Source organism: Nesoenas mayeri, assembly GCF_963082525.1.
Source record: "Nesoenas mayeri genome assembly, chromosome: 5".
In the NCBI taxonomy this organism is placed as follows: domain Eukaryota; kingdom Metazoa; phylum Chordata; class Aves; order Columbiformes; family Columbidae; genus Nesoenas; species Nesoenas mayeri.
In genome coordinates, this window is record NC_137548.1 from 34,191,275 (window position 1) to 34,206,884 (window position 15,610).

The 15,610-nt window shown below is 38.8% G+C and overlaps 1 protein-coding gene across 1 annotated transcript; it reads left to right on the plus strand.

Annotated features, from left to right (window-relative positions):
- Window positions 1-702: 702 nt before the first annotated feature.
- On the plus strand, window positions 703-12,649 carry ARHGAP11A (Rho GTPase activating protein 11A; the record flags this gene model as incomplete). The annotated part of the gene is made up of 11 exons (XM_080345671.1): window positions 703-831; window positions 3,375-3,445; window positions 3,785-3,881; window positions 4,406-4,662; window positions 5,130-5,290; window positions 5,392-5,538; window positions 7,825-7,992; window positions 9,158-9,293; window positions 9,653-9,761; window positions 10,532-10,679; window positions 11,073-12,649. The coding sequence occupies 11 exons, from the start codon at window positions 703-705 to the stop codon at window positions 12,647-12,649; spliced, it is 3,000 nt and encodes a 999-aa protein (XP_080201797.1).
- Between the last annotated feature and the right edge of the window lie 2,961 nt (window positions 12,650-15,610).

The window sequence follows — 15,610 nt, forward strand, 5'->3', positions numbered from 1 at the left end:
CTATTTTAATTGAAATTTATTTTCAAAGAAACATGCAAATATTTATTTTCAAGTAAACGACCAACTAAACCAGGGATGCCTTTAAAGGACCTTTGTAGGCAACCGCGAGGTTGACATGGCCCCCGGTGAAAATGCGTTTGACACCCCTGAAATAAACGAACCCCAAGCTTGGTAACGTTGGCCTGCAACTTGCTGGGGCTGCGGGAACGGACAAGTGGTGGGTTTGGTATTTGAGGAACCTCCCGCTGGCTGTGCCCGTTCCATCGTGGCTGCCGGCTCGATCCGTCTCCCCCTGCCCAGAGACCGGGCAGAGACCGGGCAGTCCCCCGGAGCTCCCGGCAGCTGCTGCCGCCGCTCCCTACCCCACGGCCACAGCCCCTCCACAACACCCGCCGGCGGCCCGTGAGGAGGACCTTTAGGTAGCCGTCGCAATCGCCTAAAGACAAGGCGCGGAGCTCTCAGAGGTAAGGGCGGATGAGAGGCGGCGCAGAAATCAGGCGCTGGAGGGGCAGCCTCGGGTGGCCGTTGGGCGACTGGGGCCTGATTTCGAATGGCAAGCGGCCCAATCAGAGGGTCAGGCGGGGCAGGGCGCTGTATTTGAGCTGGGCGGTAACCGGTGGTGCGGGAGGGGTTGATGGTGCTGAGCGGGGTCTGAGGGGTGGCAGTTGGGGGCGAGAGGTCGAGGGGGCGGCGGGCGCTGAGATGGCGGAGCAGAGGCGGAAGCTAGTACGGCTGGCGGTGCTGGAGGAGCTCCGGGCCTCATATGGGATTAAGGTGAAGAGCGGGAGCTGCCTGGAGGTGGCCAAGCAGCCGGGAGCGCTGGCTACAGAGGTGAGAGCGGCGGCGACGGGGCAGCGCTCTTGGGGGGACACGCGCTCCTTGGGCCGGGTAGCGGCGGCGCTACGGTGCGGCGGGGGAGCGGGACGGTTGCCGCTGTCAGAGAAAAGCGCACGCAGGTTCGGGAGCTCCTCCGTCCCCACGAGGCCGGGCGCCCGCCGGTTCTGGTATCGGTGAGTTTACCGTAACCCTGCTGGTCCGTGACAGCGCACCACCTCCGCTCGTGGGGGCACGTTTTAATCTCTGCGAGGGGGAAGTCGTTCTTTCCTCCTTTTCCTCAGCGTCCGCCAAGAGAGCCGTGTTGTGGGTGACTGAGACAATGGTTTAGTTATACCGAATTCCCCCGCCTCCCGCACGTTTAGGACCTGAATGTTGCAAGGCAGAACAGATGGTGGCCGAGATGTGTTCCTCGTTTTGTTAATGTGGTTGATACTCTCTCAAACACACGTGCATGTCTCTGATCTGTGCAAAAGCTTCTTATGCTTTACTGTACTCGATGTCACTCATTGTGGCGTTTAAATTTTAGTCATGGTATTATTTATTGGAATACAGGGCTGTTGTGTAGTTTTTAAACCTTTATGTCTTTTATTTTACTTCATTCCTTAGATCTTTGATTTGAAGGGCTTTCTTTCCATGGCTTCTTAGTGGAAGATGTGGGTATTTTGATACAGGCAGGTCTGGCCTTGATTTAGCTGTACTCTGAGGAATGAAACCTGGCCCATTATCTTAAATACCGACTTTGAATTCGTTGAAGGAAAAATTGTGTTTTCTGTCTCAGGACTCTTATTTAAAACTAAAGTATTGTAATGGATGCCAGTTTGTAAGTCACTGAAGTCCATTTCATCATGCTGGTCTTCTGGTAGACTTTAATTTATGAAGTATTGGCTGCTATTGAGTTCTAAACAAGACCCATGTACAACTGATATTGCACAGAACTGAGTATTCTCAGAATGATCTTTCTGTAAGGCTGAGAAGATATTACAAAATGCTGCAGTAACCCTTGGTCAATATAAGCCAAAGAGTTGCGAAAACACGTGCTTGAATTTCGTTGTTTGGAAAAGGAGAGAGCAAGAGTAAAGTTAGAATTAGTTTCTTCCCCTTTGTCAGTCTCAAGCACATGGTTCTAGGCTTTTTTTTTTTTTTTTCCCATTTGAAGGGAAGGTAATAAGAACTGTGAGTAATATGCATATATCATCATAAAAGATGTCTGTATAGTAGTCTGTAGTGCTTAAATTTTATACAAGAAATGTGTACTTAAATAAAAACTGAGCAAGGTAGGAAAAGGTAGAATATAGTGGTATATTTTGAATATTTGTTTTGCCAGGGGTATTCTGTTTCTATTGTAACGAAGCAGACATAACTTTAAGAACTTAAATCACAGCTTCTGATATTTCAAAGAAAGCCTAGTGAAGTGAGGATATTGGTTATGAATTTGGAATGTTGAGTTACAAGCCACTGTAATTCGCTGTTGCGTAGTCTTGTAAATACAGAAAATCATTATATCTTGGTGTTAATTTTCTTTTTGTATTTTTTGTAGTGACCTGGAATACAGTGACAAACATGTTGCTTCTCTGTCCTTACCCTGCTAGATGTGGTGTGTTTCTGTAGGACAGATAGGCCTAAGGTGGCTTAATGGGCTGGTTATTGATTAACTATTTTTCCCAACATAGTCAGCACTTTGCATTTCAGGTATAAAAGAGCAAGAATTTGCTTTATCTCTGATAACAAATCAGGCATGGTCCCAGTCCTCATCTGGTTGGAGGAGGGGTTGTCTTATGTATTTTGTAAATATAAGTAGAAAAGGGGTGTGTCAAAGAAATAAAAGTACAAGTTGTTACTTTGAAGTGTGGGCTTTCATAACTGAAACAATTGTGCAGTAACCTCAGATAAACATTTTTTTTAAAGTGCTGTAGGTGAGTATCAGTAGTAATGAACAATAAACTGCTTTTTTTCTAATATCTAGCAGATAGTCTGATGTCTTGCTTTAAGGCAATAGGGTTATAACAGTTTAAGTACAGATGTTGAATATGGGAGTTCAGAACAGTTTTCTAGACTGTTTGATTTTTCTAGACTAGATCAAGTTTAACCCTCCCGGAAATAACAATTTTGAGTAACTCAGATGAAGAAAAAATTACAAAAAAAAAGGTTTGTAATGTATTGTATTGATTTTTAAGAAAATTAGGATTAATTGATTTGAAAAAGGTGAGATTTCATTTAATTACCTTTACTGATTTGGGAGGCCTTGTAGGAAAACTGATTCCTTGTAAAATAAAAAGTGCAAGACATACTGCAGAAGACTTTTTTATTCTTTCACAATAATCTAGGGTGTTACTAGTAACTAGAATCAGCACAGGCTTAGATATCTAGAGACAATAGTACTTTTCCTGACAATACCTATTATGTCTTATCTAAAAGACTTTGTTTTTTGTCTTAACTGCACTCATGTTTGTACTTTGTGGAATACGTGCCTTTCTGTAGTATGTAGTTGGTAATCCTATTAACTTTTGAATAACCTTTAATTAAATTGTGTATTTTAGGGTAAGATCTTTGGAATACCTTTTCATGAGCTACCACAATCACTTGTGCCAGAATATGGTTATATTCCGAGGTAAGTTAACACTGTATATTTAGATTTGCATCTACGTTGCTCTCTTTATAGTGTTGAACTCTTGTCAGAAAGGGGAATGTAGTATTTATTCTAAGCCTACTAAAGCTTATGGGGAAATTGAGAATAGTTTCAATTGAGGAAGGAGAGATGTGAAAGTTAGATGGAGGATTCAGAGCTACAGTTATCATTCAGTTGTATTTCTTTGTGGTTTGTGTTACTGGGGAAAGCTATACTATACAGTAAGTTTTATCTTTTTATCATGGAATAATTTTTTTGGAGAAAAATCAATAAGCAAGCTTTATTCTGAGTGTCAGAAGGATGTTACTGTTCTTTCCTCAGCTTTCTTGTTGATACATGTGAATATTTGGAAGAACATATTCATACTGAGGGACTCTTCAGGAAGTCTGGATCTCTTGTTCGTTTAAAAGCTCTAAAGGTATCCTGTAAATCCTCTCTTTTAATAAGCTGCATTTCACTTGATTGTCTGCATGTTGTAGTTTTTGGACTCTTTTCAGTCCTATTTGACTTTTAATATTGGAAGTAGACTGGTAACATTGCCTGCTTTAGAAATGAAAAGAGATGTAGTCCAGAAGCGGTCAAAGTTCACCTTTTTTTTTTTTTTTTTCCCCTGGGGAATTTTCCAGCTTTACAGATAGTGAGAATATATTTGTGACTGAACAAACTTGCTAGCAGTCTTGCACACTAGATACTGTGAGAATGTTTGATCAATGTTATCACAGAAGGATGCATTCATAGGAAACTTGTAAATTAACACATGTGGTCTGACAACAATGTCTGTGTCTTTTTGTAGATACTGTAGTTAGGTAAATGACAAGGCTGAAACTAAAAATGGGGAAGATGTCTGTCTTTTATGATACAGGCTAGAGGACTGATGCCTAAATTTAGAAATCTGACAGTATGTTGAAGACTTCAAATCATGTTTCTTATGAACAATTTCAGAGTAAACTGGATCAAGGTGAAAACTGCCTCTCAGCTGCACTGCCATGTGATGTTGCAGGGCTCCTTAAACAGTTCTTCAGAGAGCTACCAGAACCCATTCTCCCACCTCACCTGCAGGAAGGCCTTTTCAAAGCACAGGAGCTAGGAAATGAGAAGAAAACTGCAACAGTGTTACTGTGCTGTTTGATGGCTGATGGAACAATTGAAGCGTTGAGATACTTTTTCAACTTTCTGAGAAGTGTGTCTCTAAGGTCAGTGTAGAGGACAGGGCTTATAAACAGCTCTCAATTCCTTTAATGACTTCTCTTTCCAGGCAACTGCTGTAGCTTTCTTATCTGTAGTCATTAGCTAGAATTCAGCCATGGTCTTTTCTTTCATAAATCAAAAGTGTTTTCTTTATGAAGCCTTATTTTGCTGGAGACTTGACTGTATTCCGTTCTGTCATATTAATAGCTGTGTTTCTCTTTCTTCTTTGGAAAGAGAAAGGAATGACTGATAAAATGAACATAATCTAATACCTTGCATTCTCCAAAACTGGGATCTATAACCTCTTGATTTCAATAAAATAGTCATGCAGTTACCAAGCCTGGGGGGTGTGTAAGTCTACACAATAATCTCAATATGTGAGCACTTGTGAATGACTATGTACTCTTTTTTTTCCAACTACATTTGTCTTATTTTGTCTTTTCTCTTTCCACTGCTTTGGAAAACTTTTCTTGTTAAGGTCCAATGAAAACAGAATGGATAGCAGTAATCTGGCAGTGATTTTTGCTCCCAACCTCTTGCACTTGAATGAAAATGAAAAGATGTCAGCCAGTACAGAGAAAAAAATTCGCTTGCAAGCTGCTGTTGTGCAAACACTTATTGACCATGCAGCAGAAATTGGTAAGATGAAAAATATTTATCAAAATGTGTATGTTGCACATACTTGTACACAGATTTTCTTTTCAAATTTTTAATTAACTTAAAAATCACAACTATTTCAGGACAAGTACCAGAATTTATCTTGGAAAAGCTTCCTGCAATGTTAGGTGTTGATGCCTTTCAATCTACTCCCTCACTGTGGGGGCATGAAGACAGTGAAACTGAATCTCCCAGTGAATGTAAGAAGAGAAGGCACCGAAGTGTTGGGGGTAGGTATGTTGTGTGAAAGCTTCAGCAACTAAAACAGAATTATTTTCAGATTTCAGATATACTGATCCTAAGCACTTGCCTATTCCATAAGCAGAATAGATGCCTGTGAGGTTTATTGGGTTTAATTTGCAAAATCTGCACTAGACTTCAGTAATCACATCACTTTATTATATATTTACTCTAAGTTTATTCTAATGTGTGTATTGTCTACCAGTTAAGCTATTTTGACTTTGTTCAGATTTATGAAGCCAGAATTATGTTGCGGCTTTTTGTTGAGTCAACTTCAGATCCAGTTGCAGAACACTGATAAAGATTTTTTTTTTTGCTAGCTTTGAAATTATACTTGAGGACTTGAAGGTCTTGTGTACTTTAAGTCAGGTCATGAGAAGGCAAGGATATAAATGGCATGTGTGTTTTGAATTAGAGCAACTAGTTTGTGTTTTGAAGTGTAACTCTGAATTGGGTTTTATTGGATACTTTATGCTCGGATATTGTGGATTTTTTGCAGTTTAGCTCTTCAGTGGGTGTGGGGGTTGCTACATATGGACAATCAAATGTTCTCTGTTCTTCTGCATTCTCTTTGAGGAAATACAATGAAATATGTATGCTTGGCTTGATTCAACTATCCGTTATAACACTGATCTTGTATGTATTGCTATAAAAATATGAATATGTATTCAGTTTATATCCCTGGAATATTAAGCCTGACAGCAACTTCAAATAAGGCTTTATTGTTGTGTATGTTTAGCCAAGGCTTTTTGGTTTCTTTGTGTAATATACTCTTCCACTCTGAAGAAGGGAGATCATTCTGGAGTTGCAAAGTGATAAATGTTTGTGAATGTTTAAAATTTTGAGGAGAAACAGTTAGAATTTAATTCTGTGAAATAGGTTCTGGTACTAGGCAGCTTCTATTTTCTCCAGATGTGGTAAAACATAATATTACTTACTACACTTTATCCATTTTCAAATGAGTTTTTTTAAAAAACTACCAGATATCTACTAGACACCACAAAAGATGTACTGCAGGCTTGTGGTTTGCTAAGCTTTGCTATGAACATGTGAAAATACCACTGTAGTTTGCAATAGCACTTAATAAAAATACTTTGTTACACTTTTAAAGCAGGAAAAACATTAAAACTTTATGCATTTACTCTGCTGGGTTTAATTCTGCCTTTAAAAAAATAAAAGAACCAAAACAACACACCCCAAAACAAAACCACATATTTTACAAAAACAGTTTTGTTACTTCTTTGCAAGACCAAAACGTCATACTTCTGTTTGGGCCTAATTTCAGAGCTGTAAGAGCTTTTAGTCTTCAAGACAACTGTCCAGTAAAGTCAGAAAGTCTGTGAGAGACTTCAACAGATACCTTCTAGGTTTGCCTACAAGAAAGCAGAAGAAATATAATTTTATAATGATCAGTAGGATTTTCTACAAGAAACTTCTGTTGTCTATGCATGATTTTTTTAAGTAGGTTTTTTCAGCTATTGTTTTCAGCTATAGTTTTCTTTACATAAAACAACTATTTAAACTGATTTGCTTTATTTCTCTCTGAAAGAATGCGAGTTAAACTTCAGTTGAAAACAGAGCAAGACAAACTTCATATTTAAATTTGATTGCTCAATGTGTCTTGCATTTCAGATATTGTTAGTGGAGCATTGAATAAATTTAAATCTAACAGAACACCCTCCACTACACCTCAACAAGACAGAAGCGGTAGGTATTGGTGTATTTGTACTAAATAAAGCCCATGCAGTGTCTTCAGGATTTGTGAGCTATATTCCACAAATATTTTTAACTGAAGAACTAGAACCTAGGATACTGCATTTACTGTAGTTCTTAGAGCAGCTACCATCACTGTGGCAGTGGGCTGTGCAGTTCTAGGATTACGCAACTGGACTTGTGCTTTTTATCTAATGCACACTAAGCTTTCAGTGCATCAGTGAAGCTTTTTATCATATTGGGAATGAAATTGCCAGGACTGTAATTCTTTGACTTCTACTCTTTTAAACTTAGATAATGTTACTATCTTTTTTTCCTCCTAATATGTATATTATTGTATTAATTTGTGGGTTTGGATATTCCTTTCCAGTACTCTAACTTGCAAAAATACCCCAACAAAATAGAAAAACTCTAAGCTATACTGGTTGCTTTGCCTGCTCAAAATGCATGTACTTTGGCTAAGCTTTTTCTTTCAGAGTTTTAAAAACAAAACATCTGTTTATATTTTACTATATTCTCAACCTTTCAAGCTGTTATTGCAAATTTTATTTTCTTAATTTCAGTCCTTTCATCAGTGACTCCAGTGGTTCTTACTCCAAGTACCAAACGTAAACTTCCACCTGATTGCTCTCAGGGCTTGTCCAGCAAGAAGAGACGATCTTTCAAGCACAGTTTTGCTTTTGAGTTGCTACCAAGTAGCATTTTTAACAGCAGCTCAACACCAGCATCAGGTACAGTGCCTTCATTTTTCCTTGCTGCTTGAAGTTGTCATTTATGGCTTTTAATTTAAATGTAGAGTTTTTTCTTGTTAAGTAGTCATTAGAATCTTCACTTAAGTGTTCCTTGTCCTGCTTTCCTGTCTTAATAAGTCTGTTCATGTTCATCAATGAATGTCATATTACATGTACTAAGCAAAAGCAAAATTGTTTTTCTGTTGCAATAATCTCTCAAATTTCCAATCTTTATCTTTTTCAGTCCCTCTGTATCACCTAGTTCAGATTCATGTTTCTGTTTTAGCATATAAATCCATGAAGACTGCCTGTGCTTCCAACTCTTTGAAAGCTGTAGCCTTCTTCTGTCTCCTAAGTACTTACATAGCTGGCCTTAGCTCTATGTGAAATTGCTATGATAAAGCTTCAAGAATCTAATCACCTCTTGTTTTCTCTAGATGCTAAATAATCTGAAAATTCTATAGAAAAGGTTTTAGTATTGCTTGACAATGCTTTATTATCACTTCATTCTACTAGAGTGCTTCTGTCAGGCTCTTTTGCCAGTCCTGTTTTATTCTTCAATGTGCTGCCAACTGAAGTTAGTCAGTCTAGAAGTTCCTTTTTATTCTGTTTGTTTTGCCTGAAGATTTTTTCCCTCAACTGAGAGATATAAACTTCTTGCCTCTGTTTATTAAATAATTTCATGCTACCATGAAGGCCTTGTTTCATGGATTAGCAAACAAAAACAATGATGTTTTCTGAAGACAGTGATAATGCATCATGAAATAGTAGGATAGCAACTCACATTTGTTGTTGTAACTGTTCTGGCTGGGTATGAAAAAAGCATGCTACAAATAATATTAAGAATGAATCTTATTTTTAGTATAAAGCTTTTAAATTTGAGGAACTGATCTGATGATAGCAGTGTGAAAACTTAATTGAGGTAGTGATATCAGTAGCATGCAATTAATTGCAATCCAGCCTCTTCTATGGATGCTACAAGCACCAGCTTCATTTAATATTAAATAAAAGCTGAAGTCAAAGTAATTTCAACCAGCACTCTACAAAATAAGCAAACAAATCTGTGCTGTTTAAAAACATGTTCTTTGTTGCATTAACTGAGAAATCTTTATCTGAAAAAATGTGCCTATTTTAAAGTCATGTAAATATTATTTTGTTTCTGTAGTTCAGTTTGAAGCAAGCCCTTCTGTGTCTCTTGAGTCATCACAAACCTCACTTTCTCCTTCAACTGCTGGTGAAAATCATCTGCCTAGTACAGGGAACAGAAGAAGTAAAAGACATGCAAGCAAAAAATTATACAGGTAATTTGCCTTAACTCTCAGAAACTAAAGATAATTTGGAAATATTGGTCTAGATTCCTTAACTAATGACATGTAAAATCTGAATCTGTCTTTAAAATTATCTTCTTTGGTGTTCAAAACATACAAAAGTTTTACAGTAATCTTAAAATCACAAGATCTTCCAATGTGGCACAATGGAGCTCAAAACAAAGATAGATCTGATATCTGATATAGCCTCCTGTGCCTATTAAAAAAAGCTTAGCAAGAAGGCACTAGAAGAAATAAAATTAGAGGGCATGACCATAAATAAGTGTCAGGATGTTTTCACTGCCATCCTAAAGAATTTCTTACTTGTTATGTCTTCCCCTCCATCCTCTCAGGGCTGAATCAGGAAAGACAGGTTGTTTTTCTCCAAAGATTAGCCGAAAAGAAATGGTTCGTAGGTCGTTACGCTTGAAGTTTGGCTTGGGGAAAAGCAACAGAGAAATGGTAAGGATTCTGCTTCTAACTCAGTCGTCTTGTTACTGTGTGAATTTTAATCTGAAATTTTGGGCACTGTTTTTCAGTAGCAGGAAGGACTTATTTGGTAATGGAGGGATCCTAGCGTAACTGGACCTGCTATCAAGTACAAGAAGCTCTAGGTTTGCTTTCATAGCAGTAATGGATCAGCTTGTACTGGGTTTGGCTGGGATGGGGCGAGAGGCTGGAGGAGGGGACAGCTGACCTGAATTGACCAAGGGATTATTCTATGCCATAGAATTACATGCTTGCCAATAAAACTGGGATGCAGGGAGTTTTTGGTAAAGTAACCATTCCTCAGGGGCTGGCTGGGCACTGGTCAACGTGTCCTGAGTGATGCTTTTGCATCACTTGTGGGTTTGGGGTATTTTTTGTGCTCTACTCCTTTTGCCTTTCCAATTCTTTCTCTTCCCCTGGGGTATGAGTAAGGGGCTGGATGGGAGCTTACCTGTTAGCTGGGGTCAACCCACCATGCTTGTGGTCAGTACATCTTACAGTTCCTAAAAAACTGACATTACAGAGCTTATGCACAGAATTGCTATGTTCAAAGTGGGCTGAGCGCACCTTACTGCGGGTGGGTTGTTACCTGTGTAGGTCTACAGAGAATCAACAGATGAAGTATGGCCAAGAAAAGGCTGCAATGGCTCATCTGCATAGCCTTTTCCTGGAGGTTCCTTTGTAAATGAGATTCTAAATTACAAGTTTACATAAAAGTAATCAACACCTTTTGTTTGTTCAAGAATATTGTATCAGGCTGTGCAGTTGGTAATAGATTGGAAAATATTGGACGACGTCTTGCAAGTCAACAAGGTTTGGAAAGCAGAATTGAATGTGGAAAAAGAGGTGTCCTCTTCAGCCCATGCATCAATGAAAAATTCCCTAAGAAAGGTAAGTATCTAACAGAATATATTAGATGGTGGGGAAACGTTTTGCTTTTGTAAAGCAAAAGTAACTTTATTGATAAAGGTATAAAAGGAGTTTGATTATAAGTGTTCCTGGCTCGTAGGATGAAAGTTACTTGAATATTAGTGTCTCCAAGGGAAGAATAATTGGTTTAGGACAGGCTTGTGTTTCTATTGTATTTTAATAGTTCTCTTTTGTTAAACAAGATGAGATGTGATTTCAATTCTTAATATTATAACCAGTTTTCATATCTATGATACTCAAGGAGTTATGGCATCTTTAAATCCAGTGTTGCTTTGATAATTAGTTTATCAAGAATTTTGCCTATAAATTGTTAGTCACAAGATATTATTCTTAAACACTGATGTTTATTTTAAGGTCCAAAGAATATGAGCAAGTCAGAAGAAAACTTGTTAACTCCAAAGTGTAGTGATAAAGCAGTTCACCGAATGTCATGGAATAGTGCTACTGTTACACATCCTCAAGCGATCAACAAGAATGAGGGAGTTCTACCAGGACACCCTGAAACAAGAGCTGTTTTTTCAGAATCTGTTTTGATGTTTGGAAAGCCAGCAGTTTTTCCAGATGAATTCAAATCCACAACTGTAAGCAAACAAGACAACAGCTTGGAACTTTTGCTTTGTGAAGCTGAAAGTGATTCAACTGCAGAAACATTACTGAAAGTTAAGCAAGCCTTCTCTGTGTCTGGAAGTAATTGTCATAATTTGACAGGTGATACAAAATCTTCCTTCTTGGATGTAGCAGGTGAAACTCTGTGTCTCACAGGACTCAGCCCAGAAAAAGAATTGTTAGCTGAAGAAATTTCTGAAAATCTAGCAAGTACAAAATCTGGAGAACTGCCGTACCAATTTAATCAATCTTATGCTATTGATAAACAGCAATCAAAAAAAGATGAAATGAAAGTTTTGGAGAAAAGAAACTTCAAAACTTCTATTGAAATTGAACTTCAGGTCCCAAAACCAGATATAAAAAATGTAACAGAACTTCCTGTGCTTCAAGTACTGGCCAGGGAAGACAAGCTGACTATTCAGAGCAGTTCATCAAAAGATGACTTAAACAAATTGGATTCCTCTGGAAGGAAAGAGGAAGCAGAATTAACATACTCACAAGCAGCTGAAAACTGTATGGTAGAGTGCTATAATTCAGCAGAGGACACTGCTAAACTTTGTGTGTCAGGACAGCTTCCTACTTCACAGTTACCTAGATCACAAAATGAAGTAGGCAACCAATATGTGCAGGCTGAAAATTCTGGTAAAACTTTAACTAAAACATCATCTGTTTCTGACCATGGAAAGGTTTCTGACCACATACAATGGTTCAACAAGCTTTCACTGAATGATCCAAGTTCTGCAAGCAAAACTAAACCACCTCTTAAGTTTCAACGTACTCCTGTTCGACAGTCTGTAAGAAGAATTAATTCCTTATTGGAGGCTAACAGACGATCTGTAAGCTCCCAGCAGTTTAAAACAGGTGATGTTGGTTCACCGCTTGTTAAATCTTCAAGCTATGATTCTGCGCTATCCTCCTGCACAGAAAAGCCCTCAAAGAATTCCATGGCTTGGCTGCTCAGGAGCGAAAGTATGTATGACCAAGTTTCCGTAGCTCATAAGCAGCTAGACTTAACATCCAGATCGTGTTGCAGGCCCTTAAATCCATCAGACAAGCCTGATGTTTCTGTCAGAACTACTGGAATCCATGAACAGAAAGCAACTGTTCATCCATCGAAGTCTGTTCTAGAAGACCTAACTAATCATGAAACAGTGAAATCCAGTTTAAAAGTTAATGCAAATGTAAGTATTCCAGGTGCTGCCCCAGAAAAATCTACAATCACAAGAAGTGCTTCAGGAAAAGAGAGAGTTCGCTATAGAGGCTCACCAAAGAATCCAATATCTCGTGTGAAACTGCTACCAACTGCAAAACCAGTGGACTTATAAGATCAAATATAATGACTAAATGGGCTTAATGTAACTTGGTTAACCTTTGGAAAAACTAAATTTGTATGTTTTGGGGATTTTTTTTTAGCTCTATTTTTGATTTTGATTTATTTTTTAATTGGATGAGTCATGGCCTTGTACAGATACCAATTTGTATTATGTTGAGGTTTTCTTCATTTACTGAAACTTTTGTAAATGCTAGTCAGTTCATCCAAATTAATTTGACTTCAAAAACAAACTTGTTTTTACAGATGTTTGTTAGATCTACTGGATTACCTTAGCTTTTAAAAACAGGCTACATCTCCTAAAACATTTTTGCAGTATTTAGAGTAAGTACCACCTTAAAAAAAAAAAAAATCTCAGACATTTAAAGCAAAACTAACAGACATGTGAAAGAAAATGTCTTGATGCCAAGCATTGGTAGCTATAGTTGCTACTTAGTTTCAAGTGTATCCTAGCACTACTTTGATATTTAAGTTGGACCTTACATGAGTGCTGCTTCTCAGACAATGGTTTCTATTGGAGTAAATTGGGAGCATTTTTTCATTTTGAGTAGGTAAATCAATTATATGTACACTGGAGAGTTATTAGAACATGTGGAAAGTAAATGTGCAGTTTTATCAAGAAGTGAAAAGTCTTAAAACTTCATCCAGCAACGTGTTCTGCAATAGGTACCAAGTATTTTCAGTTGTGATCAGTAAAGTGTTTTATTTTAATATGAAAGGATCATTTTAACTTATTTTTAAAGCAATAGAATAGTGTTAACTAGACAGTGCGAATGCATGTTTAGATGCTGGTAATGTTGCAAGAGACGAATGTGAGAAGCCATAGTGTGTTTTAAGTTGATTTGCACAAGCAAATGTTTACATCATTTGGAATTAAAACTTTGTCATCAGTTGTGAAATTATTTAAAATATTTGAAACTGTTCATTAGTTTTCTGTATGAAAATTGCTTCTAGGCAAAATGTAAGAGCTGAAAGCACTGGATACTTTTGGTTTTATTAAAACCATTGGTTTTGTCCCTTTTCTCAGACTGTTCTTCTGTAATGACTTAAAAATTAGGTTGTCATATGCAGACTGGATGTCAAAAATGAGTTAAGTGTGAAAATACTGAAGTCAAAAGTTATTCTTACTCCTTTTTGTTCATCTTAGATTCATGTTGGTGATTCTCAGAGCTAGCAAAAAGGCATGGTGTAATGTCATTTAGCGGGAGGAGACTTCTCAGCTTCTTAAATGAGATGTTAATGAAAGGACTAGTACTGCTTGCTTTATGCCTGTTCCATACCTGCTTCCCCACATATGCACTGATTTACTAACTGAACTGGGTAATCTACTCCCATCAGCCCAGCTGAGCTGCCTCATGCTCTTGCTATGTTGTTAAGATTTAACACCTGGGAAACAGCCAGGAGAGGAGCTTAACAGGATTTCTTGGTGGTATGGTGAAATACAGGAAGCTTTGGTTCTATGAAATAAGGGAGCCAATGTAGCGCTTCAGGATGCTACTTCTCCCCCCTTTCAGCTGTGTGCTCCTGCCCTCTGCCTCCACTGGTGTTGGCAGATCCCTCAGGGGACTGAACATGGAAACCAGAGCACCATGTTTTGCGCCATTTCACTGATGTAAATAAGGCTCAGCAGGGCCACTGCCAGCTGTCATAGCTGATGCAAGGAGGTAGGAGATGGAAATAGGACAGAAGATAAAGACGATGTAATGAGGAAGAAAATGAGATCTGGTTCCTTCTGTAATAGTGAGCTGTCACATCAATTTGTGTTCGAAAGAGCAAGACTTGATTTTTCCTGTTACTATTCCAAATATTTGGTACATATTAATGTAGCATTGAAAATGTGTTGTGGATGGAGCACTAAACTATTTTTGATCATCAATGTGAGCTGGTTGTGAACAGGTAGACTTAAATGCCAGAAAGGGAGATTTTGGTAGAGGCATGACAGAATGACAGACAAACCTGTGAACACCAGGAAAGATAGTAAAAGGAAGTAGCCTCTACTTTCAGAGGTTTTGCAGAACAGTTTAGGCATGCATCTATTTACATCGAGTTGATCGTGATTTGGAGATTAGAAACATCAGATGCCCAGTGAAGGTCCCTGCTGCTTAATCCTGTGAATTACAGATGTGCAACATATTAGAAAGCAGCAAAATGTGGGAGTAATCTCCATTTGAAAGTGTCTTTGTGGATCTGTTGCAGCTCATGGACTATAATCTCAGAATTGTTCTGTAGATTATTAACCTGAAGTGGAACATGTCACATTCACCTCAGTAGTAGTGGAGATGTATTACTGAAAGTAGCCTTTAGAAATTACCATTTTTGCCAAGTGCTATTAAACTAGGATCTTGCTAAATTAAGTTCATTTTCCAGTTGCTTTTGTTAACCTCTGCTGTGGATGGTGTGTATAGATTTGCTTAACCTGGAGACCTTTACCTGCAAGTGCTTAGAGATGGTTGCCATGTTGTTACCTTGTACACCTGCAGCAAGGTAATACTATCATTCTGTAAGCAAGCCTCTGATTGTGTTATTCCAGGGAGATAAATCACAGCAGGAAGATGGATGTGATCCTAGGAATACATAATACCTTATTTCTGTAACTATTAATCCATCCAAAACCTTCCGTTGATTTTTAGACTTGTTTAGCTGAAAAGGGAGATCTTGACTATTCATTCCCTCCAAGATTCGTGTCATGTTCTCAATTGCACAAATCCTTGCGGCAAGCACACGGGTGCTGCAGGTACCTACGAGCAGCTGGTGGATCCCGGCTGCGGGAGGAAGGGGGGCGAGGGGCCGCGGCTGCGCACGGAGGATGCGCGGCCGCGGAGCTGCCGCACTGTCAGAGCAGCTGCGGGAGTGGGAGGTGAGTGCGGCGAGGCCCAGTCTGGTGCAGGGGGCTCCGAGCCGCTGCCCCGGGCGCCGAGAGAAGGGCGGGGGGTCGCGGTCCATCTCTCCATGGGGC